The sequence below is a fragment of the Thamnophis sirtalis genome, unplaced genomic scaffold (genome assembly GCF_051295495.1).
Source record: "Thamnophis sirtalis isolate CommonGarterSnake01/CBP01778 unplaced genomic scaffold, rThaSir2_p1.2 scaffold_14, whole genome shotgun sequence".
In the NCBI taxonomy this organism is placed as follows: Eukaryota; Metazoa; Chordata; class Lepidosauria; order Squamata; family Natricidae; genus Thamnophis; species Thamnophis sirtalis.
Genome location: NW_028261394.1, coordinates 13,046,225 through 13,068,463, shown reverse-complemented (window position 1 = coordinate 13,068,463; position 22,239 = coordinate 13,046,225). Strand labels below are relative to the sequence as shown.

Here is a 22,239-nt window from a genome sequence, read left to right as displayed (position 1 = left end):
GACCTAGGCTTCCCCTAAAAGCAAAACACAGAGTCCTGGTCCTGACAAAACCCCTTTTATTAAACGAATGTGAATTCCTCTTATTCACCTTCAGCAAAGGCTTGGCAAACAGTCTTTCAAAGGAATATTTATAACCACAGACCTGATCTAGCTTGGAAAGCTGCCATGTAAATATTTTCCAAATGTGGGACTGTGCAAGGAAAGACTGGGCACAGAGTTTCTGAGATTCACGGACAGATCTTCACACTCCTGAAATGAATCTAATGACTGACTGACCAAATTGTTTCCTGCAAAAGCCCCCTCCCCTTTTTCTCCTCTTTTATTTCCTATGGGAGGGGCCAATCACCTGCCACCTGTGACTTTACTCCCAAGTCAGCCATGGTTTCTGAGTTGTTCTTTTCTTCTGCAGTTCTGCACATGTGCACACTGGGAACAGGCTCCAGCTGTTCCTCTGCCTCACTGCTGTCTAGCTCCATAGGTGCCTGATCACTGCCAGATGGCCTCGGCTCCCTCTCTGCCTCTATAGCAGAGCCCTTGTCTGAGTCATTCCCAGCCTCCAGGACTGGCCCATGCTCCTCCCCAACCCCCTCACTGCCCAACTCTGTTGCCAGCTCCACTGGCAGGCCACAACAGGCTGTCCATGGTATACGCAACAATTTAAGCCAGGAATGAATGAATAGTCGAATGAACAGAGGTAGAGAGTTTCATGGGATCAATACTGTTGACTGTGAAGACTTAGATGCCTATGGGTGTTCTAGTCCTCTACCCAGTTAAATCACGGTCATCCTACCCAACAAGTCTTGCCTCTGTGTCTTGCAGGCCTCTTTTGCAACCGGACATTTGATATGTATGCATGCTGGCCAGATGGGAATCCAGGAGCTACTGTCAACGTATCTTGTCCTTTCTATCTACCCTGGTATGAGAAAGGTAAGCCAGGTTGGGATTTGTGGAGTACTTGGAGAGGGATCAGCAAAGCATCCCAAGTGGATTGTTTTAAAGTCTTGAAAAAGAAAGAGTGTTCTCGATGCACATAAGATGATGGATGAACACCTACAATGCTATACAGTTCTCTGGCTCCAGGTGTAATTACATTGGAACCTATGAAATAGGCAGGATGCCCTTAGCCAATGCTCTGAAGGTCAATATTCCAAATAGCATCCAAAAGTAAATCAGAGTCCGAGGCAAAGAATTGCTCCAAGTCCCAATTTATTAAGAGAGCCACGTTGGCACATCTGGGAAAACCCAAATCTGAAAGCTTCCCGGTTTTCCCCACCCAGTTGAAAGTTCAAGATCTTGCCCCCACACCAGTGGTGGGTTTCAAAAATTTTTAGAATCTCTTTTGTAGGTGTGGCCTGCTTTGTGGGAGTGGCTTGCTGGCCATGTGATTGGGTGGGAGTGGCAGTCAGGTGACTGGGTGGGCATGGCCAACTTGTAAAATGTGGTGAAACTCATTTAACAACGCTCTTGCTTAGCAACCAAAATGTGGGCTCAGAAACTCTGGCATTTGAAGCACGCAAGTCTTAAAGCTGTCAAGTTACAAGAACCTTGCACCTTTAACCTTTTAGAAAAAAAAACCCCAGGGGTGTTCAAACTTGACAGCTTTAAGACTTGTGGACTTCAACTCCCAGAAGTCCTCCTCTCGCTCTTCATCTTGATGATGTGCGGACAGGCGGGAGGAGGGAGCTGGAACCGGTTCTAAACAGCACTGTAGATTTGTGGAACCTCTTCTATAGAAGAGGTTAGAACTGGCAGGAACCCACCGCTGCCCCACACCCACAAGTCCATCACATGGTCCAATCCCCAACTGCCATGCTGGCAGCTTCCACCCATCCAGTTCCGGTCAGGTGCAGAGGTGCAGAGACAAAGGATGACTTTGGCTTTCTAGAAAGAATGTTGTTATGGCTACATACCATCTAATTCTATACAATCCCCCCCTCCCATTTTCCCACAATAGAAAAGGCATAGTAGAATAATAGAAAAGTGTGGCAGGCCTAAAATCCACAAGAAAATGTGGCTGCAGTCCTGACCCTGTACATGCTTTCTAATTACAAGGAATGGTTATTTGCTATACACCTTTTGTTGCTGAGCCTATTTTTCAAAAGCGCCATAGATTACAGTCATAACAACAGCACACATATCCATGTATATGTGCAATGCAGGACACTTTGCACTTACCCAGTATAAGATCAATTCAATCATTATCCAATGTTATTACAAACACGCAGGGGAAAAGAAATGTGCATTCCATCATGTTATTAGACAGATTGCTTCCTAGATAACACGGAAGTTAGCTTGTTCGTCTCCTCCCTTTTCCAATGAAAAGACAAGGATGTGAAAATTAAAATTAAAAATCCATTATGCCAAAAACATCCGTATTATAAAGGGCTCATCCAATCTAACCTTTGTCTAACTGTTCCGCGTTGTTTTGCTCCGTGAAAATCGAACCAAATAATGTACTAAACTTCAGCAAGGAACAGTCTGCCAAAACATCCTAACCAGATGTGGGTTCCTACAAACCAGTAGTAACTTGGCAGCCTGGGTCGCTGGAAAACCGGCAGAGACCCAGGTCTGCCACACCCCCAAACTGGTTCTCCTCTTCCTCCTCTGTCGGCGCCATCTTGATTTTCAGTTCTGCGCATGCGCTGAACAATTTTCACTGCAGAAATGTAGGGTTTCCCCCACTTTTTCTAACGTTTTGCTCATGCGCAGACCTTATTAGTTGGAAACATGCATGTGCGCGGAGCACGCGTTTGGTGTGCGAACGAAGCGAGCATGCATGCATAAAATGTTTTGCGCGTTGAACCGGCAGTAATGCCGGCCGCCATCCATCCACCCCCGATCCTCAACTATCTCCTGCTTTACATCATCCCCTGGTGTCTTTTGAAAGACTTGGTTGGAGCTGGGCAGCACTCAAAATTGAACTAAATAAATAAGCAATATTTTTTTAAAAAAATATATACTGGATATCAACTCCCAGAATCCCCCAAGGACATCACAGAAAGAAGGATGGATATTCCTCCCACTCTTTCTGGGCTACTCAATAAGGCTTTCTTTGATAACTGCTCCACCTGGTGACTATAAGAGGAAAAGCAGATGATTGTAGACTAACAGAATGCGGCGTTTACGTTAGTAGAGCAGTTGGGATCTCTTAAAAGATTCTAACCGTGACTGTTTTTTGGTCTCATGTGGATCCCCAGAAATATAAAAGATTGTACGAAGTGTAGGAAGTTAGACCCGCCCCTCTCCGAGAAAAATGAAATATTTTAGGAAATATTAAAAGGACGGAATATTTCCCCCTAAAAGGGAAGCAGAAACTCTCACACACACCCATCTTTGTCAATGGGCCATTAAGGCCTGAGCTGGACTATTCTACATAGCAAAGATCTACCTCCTTCAGGCAGAGCCATCATAGGAATCCCAAAACCCTTTCATTACATCATCACCCAGCAACAGCTCAACCAAACTTGGGTCTCAAAAGACAGACAGCCTACAAAGTTAGCTAAGACCCCCGCCTCCTGGGAGTCTGACCACCAATTAGAATACATTTCTTACACACGAACAGGAAGCTCCAAGGCGGGATTGAGGAGAGGGTATAAAACTCAGACTCTCTCAGCATCTCTTCCCTTTCTCTTCAAGATCTTCAAGGCATGAGACCCGCCTTTCCCCTCCACTTCCCCCCCCCCCGGACCTCAAACCATTGTGGTCCTGTCCACCATTAAAACTATCTTTCCAAACAGCCTCCATGTTTCCAGTATCTTTCTCCCCATTTGGAATTGAACCCAGATGGAGCAGTTCGGTGGTTCGAATCCCTAGTACAGGTCTCCTGCATGAGCAGGGGGTTGGACTAGATGACCTCGAAAGTCCCTTCCAATTCTGTTACTGTTAAGGAGCCTCTCTAGGTTCTAAAGCTCTTGAGATGTTGTAATCTCTTGGTGGGACTCTTCAAAACAGCCTCCTTCTAACCTGAGGTGCTTGTCAGCGTTCCAAGTACCATGTAGAATTAAATCAGAATCCAAGGCAAAACGATCCTTAAAGTTCCAATTTAATAAAGCGGACATTTTAGCACATCTGTGTTAATCCCTATTCTGGAAATTACATCAGAATTCCACCCAGTTAAAAGTTCATGATCTTGTCCCCACACCCACAATCCATCACATGGTCCAATCTTCTTCTTCCACGCTAGCGTCTCCACCCAGCTGCTTCCGGTCAGGTGTAAAAGCGCGGAGACAAAAGATAACCTTGGCTTCTAGACAAGAATGAAAAGAATACATTTCACAATCTTACTCCTGTCTATTCCCCCCTCCCATCAACTATACTAATGAAACAGCATAATGAAATAAGAGAAAGTGTGGCAGGCCAAAATTCTAAAAGGAATATAATTGCAGGCCTGACAGTGCTCTTAAAAGTTGTGGGACTTCACTGCCCAAGATTTCGTAACAATATGGGCATTGCTGAGACTTCTGGCCACGTGAGTGGTATGTTCACACATGCAATCTCTCCCTCTCTTCATTGCTTCCCACTCTGGCTCCTTGAGAGCCTCATGTGGGAAGATGATGACTAATGCAAACCTCCCTTTTCATAACCTAAAGATCCTGCTGATAGAGCATGTTTAATCAGATTGTTGCAGATTAATCAGTTGCACAGACACCTTAACCCAGTTATTTGGTCCAGACAACCTCTCTTCCCCCCCCCCCCATCACCCATTATGTCATGGTAATTGACACCGAATGGATCTGTGAGGGATGAACTCCTAGAGAGGCCCTATGAAAAAGGGCTTCCCTAGGAATTCCAACTCAAGAACAGATTTAACAGATAAAGAGGTTTGGAAGGAATCATGTAAGTCATCTAATCCAAACCCCAAACCTACACCATTTCTGATAGATGGCAGTCCAGTCTCTTCTTGAATATTTGAAGGGCTGCCACAGAGAGGAACTTTCTGACAGAGCAATCAACCCATGGAACAGAAGTTGCCTTCGGACGTTGTGAGGGCTTCATCACTTGAAATTTTCAAGAAGAGATTGGACTGCCATTTGTCAGAAATGGTGCAGGATCTCCTGCTTGAGTGGGGGGTTGGACTAGATGACCTACAAGGTCCCTTCCAACTCTGTTAATCTGTTATCTGTTAAAGCCTCCAGGGATGAAGCTTCCCCAACTTGTGAAGGCAACTTCTGTTCCATGGGTTGATTGCTCTCACTGTCAGAAAGTTCCTCCTTGTTTCTAGGTTGAATCACTCCTTGCTCAGTTTCCATCCGTTGTTCCTTGTCTGGCCTTCGGGTGCTTTGGAAAACACCTTGACCCCCTTCCTCTCTATGGCAGCCCCTCAAATATTGGAAAGCTGCTATCCTGTCTCCCCTGGTCCTTCTCTTCACTAGACTAGCCATGCCCAGTTCATGCAACCATTCATCGCATGTTTTAGTCTCTAGGCCTTTGAGCATCTTTGATACTTAGATAATTAACAGTGTTCGAAGGGACCTTGTAGGTCATCTAGTCCAACCCCCTGCCCAAGCAGGGGACACCATTTCTGACAGATGGCAGTCCAGTCTCTTCTTGAAAGCCTCCAGTGATGAAGCTCCCACAACATCTGAAGGCAACTTCTGTTCCATGGGTTGATTGCTCTCACTGTCAGAAAATTCCTCCTTATTTCCAGGTTGAATCTCTCCTTGATCAGTTTCCATCCATTATTCCTTGTCTGACCTTCAGGTGTCTTGGAAAATAGCTTGACCCCTTCCTCTCTTCCAATATTTGCCCCTCAAATATTGGAAGACTGCTCTCCTGTCTCCCCTGGTCCTTCTCTTCACTAGACTAGCCATGCCCAGTTCCTGCAACCGTCCATTGTATGTTTTAGCCTCCAGTCCCCTCATCATCCCTGTATTTGACTCCTTCTTTTCTGCCTATAGGACAAGGGGTGAAAAACCAAGCGGACAGATGTAGAGTCCTTGCTGATTCTGGATCTTTGTGCTTGCAGTTAAACATGGGGTCGTGACCCGCCAATGTGGGCTTGACGGGAATTGGGTGCTGCTGAATGGGACGGCCTTTTGGCGTGACCACATCCAGTGTATGGATGAGATGGAAGCCACCACGAAAGAGGTGAGAAACAAAGTCAGTTAGAACTGATAGTCAGGATAATGATTTATGGGGGCTGCTCTTCAGCTTTCGAGAAAGGAGTAGTTTCAAGGTTATGAGACATGATCATACCACATCCAACTGTGTTGGCGAGGCCACACTTGGAACACTGCATCCAATGCTGGTCACCTTGATACAAAGATAAGTAAGTAAGTGAATATGGAAGAAAGGAAGGGAGGAAAAGGGAAGGGAGGGAGGGGAGGAAGAAAAAGAGAGGGGGGAGAGGGAAGGGAGGAAGAGGGAGATAGGGAAGGAGGGAGGGAAGGAGAGGGAAGGGAGGAAGAGGGAGATAGGGAAGGAGGGAGGGAGGGAAGAAGGAAGGAAGGAAAAGGAAAGAAAGGGAGGGAAGGGAAGGGAAGAAAGGAGAAAGGGAGGGTGGGAAAGAAGGGAAGGAGAGAGGGAAGGGAAGAAGAGGGAGATAGGTAAGGAGGGAAGGAGGGAGAGGGAAGGGAGGAAGAGGGAGATAGGGAAGGAGGAAGGGAAGGAGGAAGGAAGGAAGGAGAAGGAAAGAAAGGGAGGGAGGGAAGAAAGGAGGAAGGAAGGAAGGAGAAGGAAAGAAAGGGAGGGAGGGAAGAAAGGAGAAAGGGAGGGTGGGAAAGAAGGGAAGGAGAGAGGGAAGGGAAGAAGAGGGAGATAGGGAAGGAGGGAAGGAGGGAGAGGGAAGGGAAGAAGAGGGAGATAGGGAGGGAGGGAGGGAGGGAAGGAGGAAGGAAGGAAGGAAGGAAAAGGAAAGAAAGGGAGGGAAGGGAAGAAAGGAGAAAGGGAGGGTGGGAAAGAAGGGAAGGAGAGAGAGAAGAAGAGGGAGATAGGTAAGGAGGAAAGGAGGGAGGGAGAGGGAAAAGAAAAGAAAGAGCGGGTGGGAAGGAAGAAAATGGGTGTGCAGGAAAGAAGGGAAGGAGAGAGGGAAGGGGGAAAGAGGGAGATAGGGAGGGAGGAAGACAGGAAGGAAGGAAGGAAATCTGCTTTAGATAACATACAACTGATGAACAATGCAACTGATTTGTTTTCAGGTTAGCAGTTTCCATTTTACATTGGTCAAGGTTTGCATAGGAAGCCCCCCTCCCCACCTTTACAATGAGTGCCCTCCTTTGTTGTACTTCATGGAGCAAACCATAAATTGACTTGCCCTACACTAAATCAATCCTCTCATTCTCCCACACACTCATGCTGCCAATCATCCGGTTCTACCTCTCCTCCACCCCAAACTCCCATTGGTGGCTACAGCTCCTTTTCGCCTGCTTGATAGGCTTCCTTCTTTCTCCTATAGGAAGCAGCTCATCGCCTTATGGTCAGCTTCAAAGTCCTCTACACCGTGGGCTACTCCCTCTCGCTCCTGGCCCTCATCTTGGCTCTATTCATCTTGACTATCTTCAGGTAATGCTGCCCAGGAGAGCTGAGGAAGCTTCCAAGCACCAAATTTGGAGAAGATTCAGACCACAATAATATAGTGCCATGTTTCTCAACCTTAAGATTCCCCTCGCACATACTGTATGTGATAGTCGTTCCTGACTCTAGGGGGCGGTGCTCATCTCCATTTCAAAGCCAAAGAGCCAGCATTGTCCAAAGACATCTCTGTGGTCATGTGGCCGGCATGATTCAACGCCGAAGGTGCACAGAATGCTGTTATCTTCCCACCAAAGGTGGTCCCTGTTTTTCTACTTGCATTTTTAATGTGCTTTCAAACTGCTAGGTTGGCAGAAGCTGGGACAAGTCACGGGAGCTCACTCTATTACACAGCGCTAGGGATTCGAACTGCCGACCTTTCTGATCGACAAGCTCAGCATCTTACCTCCCTGAGCCACCACGTCCCTAGCAACTTTAAAATGTGTGGATTTCAACTCCAAGAATTCCCCAGCCGGGATAGAGCTGTCTGGAAATGTCTGAGAGTTGAACTCCACACATCTTAAAATTTGCCAATGTGGTGAAACACTGATACAGAGTGGGGTCCTTCCTTCAACTGTGCATTGATGATGTTACCTAGTTTGGTCATGAAAGGTCTACAAGAAACAACTAAACTCAGAGAGCATCAGGGACCCCACAGTTACCAATATTCTCTTCTATCGGTACTTAATACAGGGGTTATTTTAACTTTTTCCCTAAAATTAAAATGAAGTTTAGCAATAGCAATAGCAGTTAGACTTATATACCGCTTCATAGGGCTTTCAGCCCTCTCTAAGCGGTTTTACAGAGTCAGCATATTGCCCCACAGTCTGGGTCCTCATTTCACCCACCTCGGAAGGATGGAAGGCTGAGTCAAGCTTGAGCCGGTGAGATTTGAACCGCCGAACTGCAGATAGCAGTCAGCTGAAGTGGCCTGCAGTACTGCACCCTAACCACTGCGCCACCTCGGCTCTTATCCTTTCAATGGCTAAGATGTTGAGCTTGTTGATCAGAAAAGTCGGTAGTTCGGCGGTTCGAATCCCTAGCACCGCATAACAGAGTGAGTTCCCGTTCCTTGTCCCAGCTTCTGCCAACCTAGCAGTTTGAAAGCACATAAAAAATACAAGTAGAAAAATAGGGACCATCTTTGGTGGGAAGGTAACAGCGTTCCGTGTGCCTTCGGCATTGAGTTATGTTGGCCACATGACCACGGAGACGTCTTCGGACAGCGCTGGCTCTTCGGCTTAGAAAGGAGATGACAACCGCCCCCTAGAGTCGGGAACTGGTAGCACATATGTGTGAGGGGAACTTTTACTCTTTCCTAGAATAAAAATTGCAATCTATTTTTTGATATACACACTAGCACGCTTGTGGAAGAGGAACCTTTACCTTTATCTTAAATCCATTATTCAATCTCCTACGCTCGGAAATAATGAAGACCAAAGCTTGACCTTCCTCTTTGTGATATCTTTTCAAGAGTGGAAACGATTTAGCTGGCCTTTCTTCTTTTAGCCATTCTTCTCAGGGCTAAATATGTCCATCTCTGTCTGCCTTTCTTTGTAGCGTTCACTTTTTGACCTTCCTTTCCTTCTGGTTGCCGTTGTCTCAATCCACTCCAGTTTCTTTGAATTCTTCTTAAAATACGGCACCAGGGCTACATGCTCACAGAATATAAAATGGGGGAGTTCCTTTTCTTGATTTAGATGTTGACGGAATCATCCTCTTGTCAATCTTTTCAGAGATGATCCCTTGGGTTTCTGTTGAGAATCTTTTGTAGAAATGCTAAGGTTCTTCTAGACCAGGGGTCACCAGCTGGTGGTTTGTGGATCACTGGTGGTCCATGAGAACATTTTGGTGGTCCATAGCAAAATTATTTGCATTTTTTATATTGCACTAAATACTTTTTATCTTTTTAAAAAATTCATATCAGTGGTCCACAGGATCTAAAATTATGAATTTAGTGATCCCTGAGGTCCGAAAGGTTGGTGACCCCTGTTGTAGACCAGGGATGTCCAACTTTGGTAACTTTAAGACTTGTGGACTTCAACTCCCAGAATCCCCCAGCCAGCTTTGCTTTGCTGGCTGGGGATTCTGGGAACTGAACTCCACAAGTCTTAATTTGCCAAGGTTGGACACCTCTGTTGTTGATTGTTCCAAACCCATGGCTGCTCAATTCTCCTTGAAAGCCCCCAATAAGAGGAAAGTCTTCCTTCAATTGATTCCACCCTATCATGAAGGTTCTCACAAAAAAAATGTTGTCTATTAAGCTGATGTCATTATGACAACTCTGCCTATTGATGGTCATGTTCCCTTGGTCTTTCAGGAGACTTCGCTGCACTCGGAATTATATTCATGCCAATCTTTTTGCTTCCTTTGGTCTACGGGCCATATCGGTGATTGTGAAGGATGCGTTGCTGGAGAAGATGTGGGGAAGGGAGACCTTCCAGATGTCTGACTGGAAAGACTTACTGAGTCACGAGGTATGTACCATCTTCCCAAGGGTAGTTTCAGACAGTGGAGGTTAAAGACCCTAGAAGGACTTTTCTCATAGTCATGTGTTTTAAGCCAGGAGATCACGAGGATTGTCTGGCAGTCATTGTAGAAGTCATTGTCCAGGAGATCAGAAGCTTCTTCCTTATCCTCCAGTGGGAGTTAAGTTCCTGTCATCCCAAAGGTGCTTTTTCAGCGTGGCATGACAAAACCGCGGTCCACTAAAGCGCGCCCGATTAAACCACATCGCTGATGTCATCATCAGCGCGACAACAGCGACCGCGGAGAAAAAAGGGCGCTTTAAAAAGCGCTTTGAAAGCAAGCCGATTCAAGCTAAGGTAAGGGTTAGGGTTAGGGTTAGGGTTAGGTTTAGGGTTAGGGTTAGGTTTAGGGTTAGGTTAAGGGTTAGGTTTAGGTTTAGGGTTAGGTTAAGGGTTAGGTTTAGGGTTAGGTTTAGGGTTAGGTTTAGGGTTAGGTTTAGGGTTAGGTTTAGGGTTAGGTTTAGGGTTAGGTTTAGGGTTAGGTTTAGGGTTAGGTTTAGGGGGGTTAGGTTTAGGTTTAGGGGTTAATTTTAGCTTTAGCGTTCACAGTGTGCTTTTTTCGTCGCGCTGTGATGACGTCAGGTATGCAGTTTCGTCAAGCGCGCTTTAGTCGAACACGGTTTTGTGGTGGAACCCTTTTTCAGGAGGCAACTGGACTGTAAGAAAGTCCAGTTGCCTCCTGAAAAAGCATCTTTGGGACGACCATGACCTGGATGACGGATAATCTCTACAGACTTTGAGCTATACAATTTGGGATGGACACCCTTTGAATGGTGTGAGACCAGGAATGGATTTCCAGAGGAAAAATTGCCGACTACAGAAACCAGGAACGTTACTCAGGTGACCCTGAGGACACAGATAAACTTCCAAGTGCTTCAACGACCATCTAAAAGGATGCAAATGTCAGCTGCCTGCAGGGAATATAAATCCTTCCACTCTCCACCATTCAGTCAGAGCTGAAGAAGCTGCTTGGATGAGAAACGAAACGTCTTCACAAGAAAGTCCAGTTGCCTCCTGAAAAAGCCCCTTGGGGATGACCATGACCTGGATGACTGAGAATCTCTACAGACTTTATATTCCTGTCCTAAGACTTGTAGCCTACGTCAAACCTCTCCTTGGATCCAGCTGGCTTCACACATTAAACATGAGATGCCATGACTAGCTGAATAAACCACAATTGCCTGGGCCTACAGGATTTGCTGAGACATGATCCCTGGTTTGCACATCATTATCATCTGAATTCACCCAACAAACTAAGCCAAAACTACTCACGTTACAATTTAGATTGGCGTTTGGACTAAACAGATGGGAAAATGGCTCAGGTGGGATCTGCACTAGAGTTAACTCAACGTATTTTGCTACCTGGTGTTCTGAACTAGGCTTCCCAAAAGCACGAAACGACTCCTCATCCCGATAAAACCCCTTTTACTTAGGTTCAAGGGAATTCCTCTCCAGCAAAGTCCCGGCAAACAGTCTTTCATGAGGCTTTATAACTACAGACCTTGATCAGGCTTGGAGAGCTGCCAGGCCGATATCTTCCAAACGCCACGCTGTAGCAGCAATTACTTGGCAAGAAGTCAGGCACAGATCTTCATTCACTCTAATGAATTGAACTAATTGTCTCCTGCAAACTCACCTCCCTTCCCCTCCTGCTTTCCCTTTTCCTCCGCGAGCTGCACTGGCTTCCCATTGGTCTCCGAACCCGCTTCAAGGTGCTGGTCGTTACCTTTAAAGCCCTACATGGCTTGGGACCTGGATATCTGCGGGACCGCCTCCTGCCACATACCTCCCAACGACCCATAAGATCCCACAGGCTGGGCCTCCTCCGGGTACCGTCGACCGGGCAATGCCGGTTGGCGACTACTCGGGGGAGGTCTTTCTTTGTAGCTGCCCCGGCTCTGTGGAATGATCTACCCGCAGAGATCCGGGCCCTTCCCACTCTCTCGGCCTTCTGGAAAGCCATTAAAACCTGGCTGTTCCTGGCTGTTGACCCCAAATATTGACCCCATTAAAACCTGGATGTTCCTGGCTGTTGACCCCAAATACGATCCAGCCCCATTCAGAATGGAGTGCATGATGTGTTGTATTTTATATCTATCTTTCTTCCCTGTATCTTACTTTTTTTCTTCTTTGATTATTTTTGTATTGTAAGCTGCCCGGAGTTATTAAACTTAAACTTAAACTCCTCTTTATTCCCTATGGGAGGGGCCATTCACCGTCCACCTGTGGCTTTACTCCCGAGTCTCCCCTTGTTCCTTAGCTGCTCCCTTCTCCTGGCAGCTCTGCTCATGCACACATCAGGAACAGGCTCCAGCTGTTCTTCTGCCCCACTGAAATCTGACTATGAAGGCAGCTGATAAGTGTCGGACAGCCCTGGCCCCATCTCTGCCTCTGACGCAGAGCTCTCTGAACTTGGTGCCAAGAGCCAAGGTGGCGCAGTGGTTAAATGCAGCACTGCAGGCTACTTCTAGATCAGCAGTTCAGCGGTTCAAATCTCACCGGCTCAGGATTGACTCAGCCTTCCATCCTTCCGAGGTGGGTAAAATGAGGACCCAGATTGTTGGGGGCAATATGCTGACTCTCTGTAAACCGCTTAGAGAGGGCTGAAAGCCCTATGAAGCAGTATATAAGTCCACTGCTATTGGTGGCTTTCTTGCAGATGTTTCATTACCAAACCAGGTAACGTCATCAGTGCCACTCTTTCAACGCTTGTTTTCTCTGCTTCCTTTCTCTTAGGCTGCCATTGGTTGCCGAGTGGCTCAGGTCTTGATGCAATACTGCATTCTAGCCAATCACTATTGGTTTCTGGTGGAGGCCGTCTACTTATACAAATTGCTGATTGGCGCCGTGTTTTCAGAGAAGAATTACTACACACTGTACCTCTACCTTGGCTGGGGTGAGATGAAATGAGGGAAGAAGAAGGTGGTGTGTTCCTTTAACGTTGGGGGCCAGGATTCAAATGATTTCAGTCTTCCCCATTATGCACAACGTATTTGGAGGACATGAATAGAATTTAGAACAGAATAACAGAGTTGGAAGGGACCTTGGAGGTCTTCTAGTTGAGCCCCCTACCTAGGCAGAAAACCCTACACCTTACATCAGTGGTTCCCAAACTTGGCAACTTTAAGACTGGTGGACTTCAACTCCCAGAATTCTCCAGCCAGCTCTGCTGGCTGGAGAATTCTGGGAGTTGAAGTCCACCAGTCTTAAAGTTGCCAAGTTGCAGAGCTGGCTGGAGAATTCTGGGAGTTGAAGTCCACCAGTCTTAAAGTTGCCAAGTTGCAGAGCTGGCTGGAGAATTCTGGGAGTTGAAGTCCACCAGTCTTAAAGTTGCCAAGTTTGGGAACCACTACCTTACATCATGGTAGAGAAACCCTCATTACACTCAGGATACCCTTGGGGAGGCAGATGGAGACGAGATGCGATCACCCTTACCAATCTTTGTCTTCAAGCACAGGAACGAGGTCTTTGCAGCTAATAGTTCGACTCTCTATGTAAATAGGGATGCTGCAACTGGTTGTAAGGGCTGGCTGTACGTCACTTTTTTCAGGGCCATCGTAACTTCAAAAAGTCGCAAAACAAATGGTTATAGAAGTGGAAGACTACCTGTTCCCTTCTCCGTCCTCCTTTTATTTTAGTTTTATTTTGTTTCTCCTTCCTTGAGTCAGAATAATAGAGAGCGCTTTATTGTGCCATTTCGAAATCTGCAGAACTGATTCCGGTGGCAAAATTTACGTTCCCTGGGCAATCTCCCCTCTTCAATTGGATCCATTCAATGGTTTACGGAACACGAGACTGACTTCTTGGGTGCAATGTTTTCGGTGCCTAAGAAAAACCAGTAAAATAAAACAGACAGGAACTAACTTGTTGGAGAGAGACTGGCCAAGCTGGAGGGAGGAGTCAAGTGGGGAATTAGCCTGGAATCTTCACATAGGCACAAAAGGGCAAGGCCTGACTTTCCCTTTAAATGCCATTGAATTTTAACTTGTCTAGCTCAGAGTCAAATTGCCAGTCTGGGAAGGTTCCTGGGAAATGGCCATAAGCAATAAAGTAGCTACCGTATTTTTTGGAGTATAAGAGACACCTTTTCCCCTCAAAAAAGAGAGTAAAAATCTGGGTGCATCTTATATATTGAATACAGCATTTTTTGTCTCCCAAAAACCCTGCCTCCTTTGCAAAAATGGCCATCCAGAGCCTCTAGGGGGCTTCGAGAATGTTCCTGGGAGCTGGGGAGGGCAAAAATGAGCAAAAAATGGGCCGTTTTTTGCTTGTTTTTGCCCCCCAGCCCCCAGAAGCACTCTATAAGCCTCTTAAAGACTATGCATGCCCGTTTTGAAAAAAAAAAAACGGGCCCGCAGATTGCAAAAACTTTTTTTTATATTTGCCTCATCAAAATCTTGTTGTGCGTCTTATACTATGAAAAATACGGTAGTTGAATTCTTCACATGTGGATCTGGTTGTTCATGTCTGACACACCTTGCTGGCTGATTCTCATGATTGTTTTGTCTTTTTTTAAAAATAGGGACCCCTGTGGCCTTTGTGGTACCCTGGATGGCTGCCAAATACTTGAAGGAAAACACAGAGTGAGTCTGGGGATGCTGGATGGGAACCAATTTTCAGCAATGTTTTTTGGCAGAAGCTCATGAAGATGGTAGGCCTTAATAACAATACACAATATCACTGTTGTGGCCCACCAGCGGCCAGTGGAGTTGGCAGCAGAATCAGACAGTGAGGAGGGTTGGGGAGGAACCTGGGCCAGTCCTGGAGTCTGGGGAAAGCTCTGATGAGGGTTCTGTGTCGGAGGCAGAGAGGGGGCCAGAGCCATATGCCAGTTATCAGCTGCCTTCAGAGTCAGACATCAGTGAGACAGAGGAACAGCTGGAGCCAGTTCCCACTGTGCGCATGTGCAGAGTTGCCAGATGATGGGAACAGCTAAAGAACAGGGGTCGACTTGGGAGGAAGGCCACAGGTGGACAATGAATTCCTCCCAGAGGAAATAAAAGAGGAGTGAAAGGGGAGTGGAGTTTGCAGGAGACAATTAGTTCATTCGGTCGTTAGATTTGTTTCAGGAGTGTGAAGATCTGTCCGTGAATCCCAGGGACTTTCCTTGCACACCACTGCATTTGGAAAATATTTACATGGCAGCTTTCCAAGCTAGATAAGATCTGTGGTCATAAATTCACCTTTGAAAGACTATTTACCAGGCCTTGCTTAATGTGAATGAGAGGAATTCATGTTCGTTTAATAAAAGGGGTTTTGTCAGAACCAGGAATCTGCTTTGTGTTTTTTGGGGAAGCCTCTAGGTCAGAACACCATCAACAGTCTGTTAGAACATTTATCTGTGCTATGGATGATCAGAATATGGTCTTATTTATGTCCAATGACTGCCTTATTTTGAATACTGCAGGTGCTGGGGAGTTAATGAGAACATGGCTTACTGGTGGATTATTCGTATCCCTATTCTGCTGGCATCTATGGTAAGCACTACTCCAGCTGGAATGGGAGGGAGATGACAGGCTCTGGTGCAGTCTTCTGTTTTGAAAGTCTACCTTAGAATCTGACATTAAACGTTGAAAAAAAGACTGCAATCCCCATCATTTTATTATGTAATGTTGAATTGATTTAGAATAGAATAGAGAATAGAATAGAATAGAGAATAGAAAAGAAAAGAAAATAGAATAGAATACAAAAGAGAATAGAATACAAAAGAGAATAGAATAGAATAGAGAGTAGAATAGAATAGAAAATAGAATAGAATAGAAAATAGAATGGAATAGAATAGAATATAAAATAGAATATAAAATAGAATAGAAAATAGAATAGAATAGAGAGTAGAATAGAATAGAAAATAGAATAGAGAGTAGAATAGAATAGAAAATAGAATAGAAAATAGAATAGAGAGTAGAATAGAATAGAAAATAGAATAGAATAGAATAGAAAATAGAATAGAGTAGAATAGAATAGAAAATAGAATAGAATAGAAAATAGAATAGAAAATAGAATAGAGAATAGAATAGAATAGAGAATAGAATAGAATAGAGAATAGAAAATAGAATAGAATAGAATAGAATACAATACAATACTTTATTGGCCAAGTGTGATTGAACACACAAAGAATTTGTCTTTGGTGCAGATACTCTCAGTGTGCATAAAAAAACAAGATACACTGGTGAAGAATCATCAGGTACAACACTTAATGATAGTCATTGGGTACAAATAAGCAATCAAATCATTCTAGGAAACAATTACTATAAATCTTAAGGATACAAGCAACAAAATTACAGCCATACAGTCGTAAGTGGGAGGAGATGGATGATAGGAACGAGAAGACTAATAGTTATAGCCATGCAGACTTAGTGAATAATTTGACAGTGTTGTGGGGATTAGTTGTTTAGCAGAGTGGGGGCATTCGGGGAAAAACTGTCCCTGTGTCTAGTTGTAGAGCCCTATAGCAGTGAACCTTTTCCCCCTCTGGTGCCATTTACGACCCTTGCAGTGTCCCTATGGTGATGTGATCAAAATTCAGATGCTTGGCAACTGACTCCTATTTATAACATTTTCAGTGTCCTGGACTCATGTGATCCCCTTTTGAGACCTTCTGACAGGTAGAGTCAATGGGAAAGCCGGATCCACTTAACAACCATATTAGTAACTTAATAACTGCAGTGATTCATTTAATAACTATGGCAAGAATGGTTGTAAAATGGGACAAAATTAAATGCCTCACTTAGCAACAGAAATTTTGGGCTCAGTTAATGATCATAAATTGAGGACTGCCTGTATATATAAGCATTTTATTGTAGAAAGACCCTTATTTTTCCAGTTTCAATTGCTCTATGGAAGTTTGAGGGATGCCATGGCTCAGTGGCTAAGACGCTGAGCTTGTCGATAAGAAAGGTCGGCAGTTCGAATCCCTAGCACCACGTAACAGAGTGAGCTCCCATCACTTGTCCCAGCTTCTGCCAACCTAGCAGTTCGAAAGCTTTTAAAAATGCAAGTAGAAAAATAGGAACCACCTTTGGTGGGAAGGTAACAGCATTCGGCGTTGAATCATGCCGGCCACATGACCATGGAGATGTCTTCGGACAGCGCTGGCTCTTCGGCTTTGAAACGTTTTGAAAATTGCTTTCTCAAGAGTTCAGCCCATAACAGAGGTAAAAATATGAAATCATCGCTGATTTCATCTTTTTAACCTTATTCTGGAATGAAAATAGTTTTTCGGAAATCTCAGCCACCTTCTAATGCATGCTTCCTTTTCCTTCCCAGATTAATCTGTTGATTTTCATGCAAATTCTCAAAGTGATCCTGGCTAAGTTACGGGCTAGTCAGAAGGACTACACAGATTATAAATTGCGGTGAGTTGAGATCTCCAGGCCAGCAATGCTGGTTTGATTGTAGCTTCCCAAGCAAAGGTGGTTTATCTAGGCCTGATCCTGCCCTATTCCTTCTGACATCTCTGTGCTCTCTTGCAGGTTAGCCAAGGCCACCCTCACCCTCATCCCCCTCTTTGGGATCCATGAAGTGGTCTTCATCTTTGCCACAGATGAGCAAACCACGGGAATCCTGCGCTACATCAAAGTTTTCGTCACACTTTTCCTCAACTCCTTTCAGGTAACTTTCACCTCAATGCCATTCCGATTCATCTTTCAGATATTTACGGTTGGATCCAGGGGTGGGTTGCTGCCGGCATTATTGCTGGTTTGGCATGCAAAAAACAAAAAATGTTACTTGTCCCAGCTTCTGCCAACCTTGCAGTTGGAAAGCATGTAAAAAATGCAAGTAGAAAAATAGGAACCACCTTTGGTGGGAAGGTAACAGCGTTCCGTGCGCCTTTGGCGTTGAGTCATGCCAGCCACATGACCACGGAGATGTCTTCGGACAGCGCTGGATCTTTGGCTTTGAAATGGAGATGAGCATCGCCCCCTAGAGTCGGGAATGACTAGCACATACATGCGAGGGGAACCTTTCCCTTTTTAACAGGATACCAGCTTATACCCAATTCTGATATCTATCTTAGGCCAAATCCAATGCATTGTCCAATCAGCACAATTTTAAGTATCGTGACAGATGTGTGTAATAGATAACACGTTCTATCTACTACAGGGGTTCCTGGTGGCTGTTCTCTACTGCTTTGCCAATAAGGAGGTGAGTATCCCCCCCCCCTCTTGACCCATCCCTAATTCTGAACAGCTTCAGAGGGTCCCTTCAGGCTATCTCCCACTTTAGATTAAAAGAGCATTTGCAGGAGACGGTCTGCATCAGGGTTTCTCAACCGTGGCAACTTTAAGACCAGTGGTGGCATTCAAATTTTTTTTACTACTGGTTCTTGGTGGGCATGCAAAAAACAGGGGAAGGATATTGCAAAATCCCTATTTCCGCCTCACCCCATTAACCTGCTTTCCAGCTCTGTTCTCCTATGCAGGGCAACAAAGGAAGACCCAGCCGATTGCTAGAACTGGCCAGAACTGGCCGAATACCGGAATACTGATTTCAACTCCCAGTATTCCTGGCCAGTTTTGCTGCTCTAGACTGAGAGCAATTAAGAGCATCTTAATTGACTATGTTTAAAAAAAAATAGAGGGAAGGAATCTACAGTGTAGGATTTCGGCTTTACAGAGTTACTGTAAACTTACAAGAGGAAGCCTAGATATTAATACAATTCTACATCTTTTCAGATCTATGTTTACAGAGAATATTAAGGTTCAGGTAGCGGGCTTGGATTAGGGAGGCCCAGGTTCAGGTGCCCATTCAACAAGCAGGTGGCAACTTTGGGCCAGTCGTTCTTCCAGTCCATCCTATGTGTAATAAAATGGAGGAAAACACCAGCCTGAAGATAACGAGTGAGACCTCGCCAAAATGTTGCCAAGACAATCTCAATCTTGCAAGGGAAACGACCCGAATACAATAAGACCAGCATATGTGTGTTTGTGTGTGTGTGTGTGTGTGTGTGTGTGTGTGTATTCCAGCATAACTCTGGAATGCCTCAAGCAATTTCAACCAAACTCGATACAGAGATGACTTACTCTCTGGAAAAAAAACACTGTGGGGGCAAGACACCCCTAACACTCCTTGGGGGGGGGTGTTAAGATACAGCCTGTTGTGCCTTTAAATGGCTTCTACCGTACTGGCGTAAAATGGCTTCTACTGTACAGCACAGTGGAGTTGCCATAGAAATGGCTTCACAATACTCCACAAGGGGGCTCCCTCTGGTAATCCAACATTAGAAATTACATTTGGTCCGGACATTTTCCCCCTATAAATAAATACCCAGGAAACGCTGGGTTATCAGCTAGTGACATATGAAACACTATGCTAAGAGAAAAGGCAGGATGTAAATATAATTTTTTTTTAAAAATGCATCCATCTTTTCAGCTATTCTTGGATATCCGAATCACCAATTAATTTTCTACAAGTTTTAGTCTCCAAAAATTCCAATATTCCTGGGTAGGGAGAGCTAAATGCTGTGAGGTCCAGGAAGAAACATGGACCCTCAAACATTCTTGTTGTTCCAGGTGAAATCTGAAATGAAGAAGAAATGGCAGTTGTGGAAATTGGACCATCCAGCGGTTAGCTACAGTCAGTGAAGGGGTTGATATGGGATTTGGTATATATCATACAGCAAGAATGTGCAGAAGCTGTTCAGATAGACCTTGGAACTGCTCCGATTGGATTGTTGCTGCTGTTTAAGGCAACGATGACCTATTCTGGAATGGTGCTGTTTGACGGATTGCTATCTTCACTCTCTTGAGGCCAAAGTCTGGGGAAAGATGCTTGAAGATGAGGAGGAAGTTCTGAAGAACATGGTGGGAGAACTGTTGGGAACCAACAGCAAAAGGAACCTTGGAAGCTCTTCAAACAGCATTGCATGCATGTATCATGGACCTTAATTTGCTCAGGATTCAACTTTTATTGGTCAGACTTGAGGGCCTTAATGCTCTCCAAGCACAAACGTATTGCGTTCTGCTCATGCCTTTCATATAGCAAGATGTGGCAGCCCTCGGAGGTGAAAGGAGAGATCTTCATTTTCACTTCCGAACATCCTGGACCAAAGGGGAGGAATCCAGAAGAACTTTTCATCAACTGATGACACATCTTGCTCCCTACTCAAGCAATGGCCAACTTACCACTTATCTAGCTCTATCTTGGGAACTTCCCTAATATCTACACCAAGGTTCAGTGCCGATACCACATAACAGGGAGATGGTTTGAAAAAAACATTAAGGACTTTTTGGTGATTTGCAGGCTCAACATTTATCTCCAATTTTTTCTTCTTTTTATACAGATAAGTGGAATCATAATTGCTGAAAGAAGCACGTTTAGCTTCAGCTAAACTCAGTGGTGGGATTCAAAGAATTTAACAACCGGTTCTCTGCCCTAATGACCAGCTGGGTAGGCGTGGCTAGGTGGTCATGTGACTGGGTGGGCATGGCCAACTCAACATCACTCAGGTCGATGGGTGTGACGATGCCATAAAGATTAAGCAGAGAGGCAGTTTCTGTAAGCAGGGCAATAAAGATGAGGCTGGAAACAACACCAGAATATTTCTTTCCTGCCCTCCTTACAGGATTAGCCCTGTAAAGTAGGGAATAAAACAAAAACAAATTTATTCCAACAACCAGTACTCCGAACTGCTTAGAAAGTTAACAACCGGTTCTACCAAATAGGTGCGAACCAGCTGAATCCCACCACTGGCTAAACTGCAGAAAAGGATGCTTTATAACGGAAGGGTGTACAGACGGATTCAGAGTTAAAAATTCCCCATCTTTTAATTTAGAAAGAATATGGGTATTGGATAACCATGGTACCCAGCTGTGCAAGAGGATGAAATTGTAGTGTTTTAAGCCATCATAGAAAGAAACATACTCACTATTTCGTGTTAAAAAAAGAAAGGCATATCTAAATCATTTATTATTTGCAATGCATGACTTCCCCCAAAAACACAGCCTCAATCTAGATGCTGGGAAAAGAGGACGGCCAATATGAATGAAATTATTTTGGAATTTCAAAGAAGCATCCCTGCTAATATTGAAACCTGACAAATGTTAGGAAAATAGCACTTCATTTGAGCCTGGCAGGCTCCTTCGGAGTTACAAGACGTTGGTGCTTACAGTCATTTGTACATGTATTAAAAAGAGTGTAAATAAATATTTTTTCAGCAGAAGAGATGCATCATGGAGTAATCAGCTGGTCAGGTTTGTCAATGAAATATCTTGTCTGAAATCTGTTGTGGCCTGCCAGTGGCCAGCAGAGCTGGCAGCAGATTCGCACAGTGAGGAGGTTGGGGAGGAACATGGGCCAGTCCTGGAGTCTGGGGAAGGCTCTGAGGAGGGCTCTGTGTCGGAGGCAGAGAGGGGGCCAGAGCCCTATGCCAGTTATCAGCTGCCTTCAGAGTCAGACATCAGTGAGGCAGATGAACAGCTGGAGCCTGTTCCCAGTGTGCGCATGCGCAGTTGCCAGACGAAGGGAACAGCTAAAGAACAGGGATCAACTTGGGAGCAAGGGCACAGGTAGACGATGAATGGCCCCTCCCAGAGGAAATAAAAGAGGAGCAAAAGGGGAGGGGAGTTTGCAGGAGACAATTAGTTCACTTAATTGGTTTGTGAATCTCCGAGTCTCCTTCTCAAGTTTTGCGGATATCAGCCTGGCTGCTCTCCAAACCAGATAAGGTCTGTGACTGTAAATCCTCCCTTGAAAGACTTTGCTGGATGTGAATGAGCAGAATTCACAGTCACTTAATTAAAAGGAATTTTTTGTCGGGACAAGGAGTTTGCTTTGTGGTTTGGGGAAGCCTAGATCAGAACAAAATCCCTTCCTGGGCTTAGATGCAAACTTGCAAAATTGTCCATTCCTGAGCAGCATCTTAAAAGATTTCAGTCTTGTTGTGACTTATTCACAGATGATGATGAACATTGGATCTACAAAAAAGAAATCCCTTTCCCACAACCAATACTTAACACAAAGGCATCCCGCAATTTAAAGCCTCTCTCCCAGACCTCTCTGTGCAACACATGGCACTCTCTCCAAATTTGGTATCCTGTTGATTTATTACTTTACAATTCCTATTATTTCAGCTGGGTCATTAAGGTCTGATAAATACCTTCCAGTGCACTTTGGTTTCACTCAGTGGTGGGTTTCAAAAAATTTTGGAACCTACTCTGTGGGTGTGGCCTCCTTTGTGGGAGTGGCTTGCTGCTCATGTGACCGG

General features: G+C 44.9%; 1 protein-coding gene across 1 annotated transcript in view; it reads left to right on the top strand.

Moving 5' to 3' along the window:
* The window catches only part of LOC106554195 (glucagon receptor), a 26,277-nt gene extending 5,519 nt beyond the window's left edge, over window positions 1-20,758 (top strand). Inside the window, exons 3-13 of the mRNA XM_087701735.1 lie at window positions 820-927; window positions 5,966-6,087; window positions 7,391-7,497; window positions 9,827-9,983; window positions 12,771-12,930; window positions 14,557-14,617; window positions 15,442-15,511; window positions 17,301-17,389; window positions 17,507-17,645; window positions 18,138-18,179; window positions 19,547-20,758. Coding sequence (XP_087557861.1) covers window positions 820-927; window positions 5,966-6,087; window positions 7,391-7,497; window positions 9,827-9,983; window positions 12,771-12,930; window positions 14,557-14,617; window positions 15,442-15,511; window positions 17,301-17,389; window positions 17,507-17,645; window positions 18,138-18,179; window positions 19,547-19,618 — 1,127 coding nt within the window. The 3' untranslated portion in view covers window positions 19,619-20,758. The remainder of the gene's footprint in view (window positions 1-819; window positions 928-5,965; window positions 6,088-7,390; window positions 7,498-9,826; window positions 9,984-12,770; window positions 12,931-14,556; window positions 14,618-15,441; window positions 15,512-17,300; window positions 17,390-17,506; window positions 17,646-18,137; window positions 18,180-19,546) is intronic.
* Window positions 20,759-22,239: the final 1,481 nt, after the last annotated feature.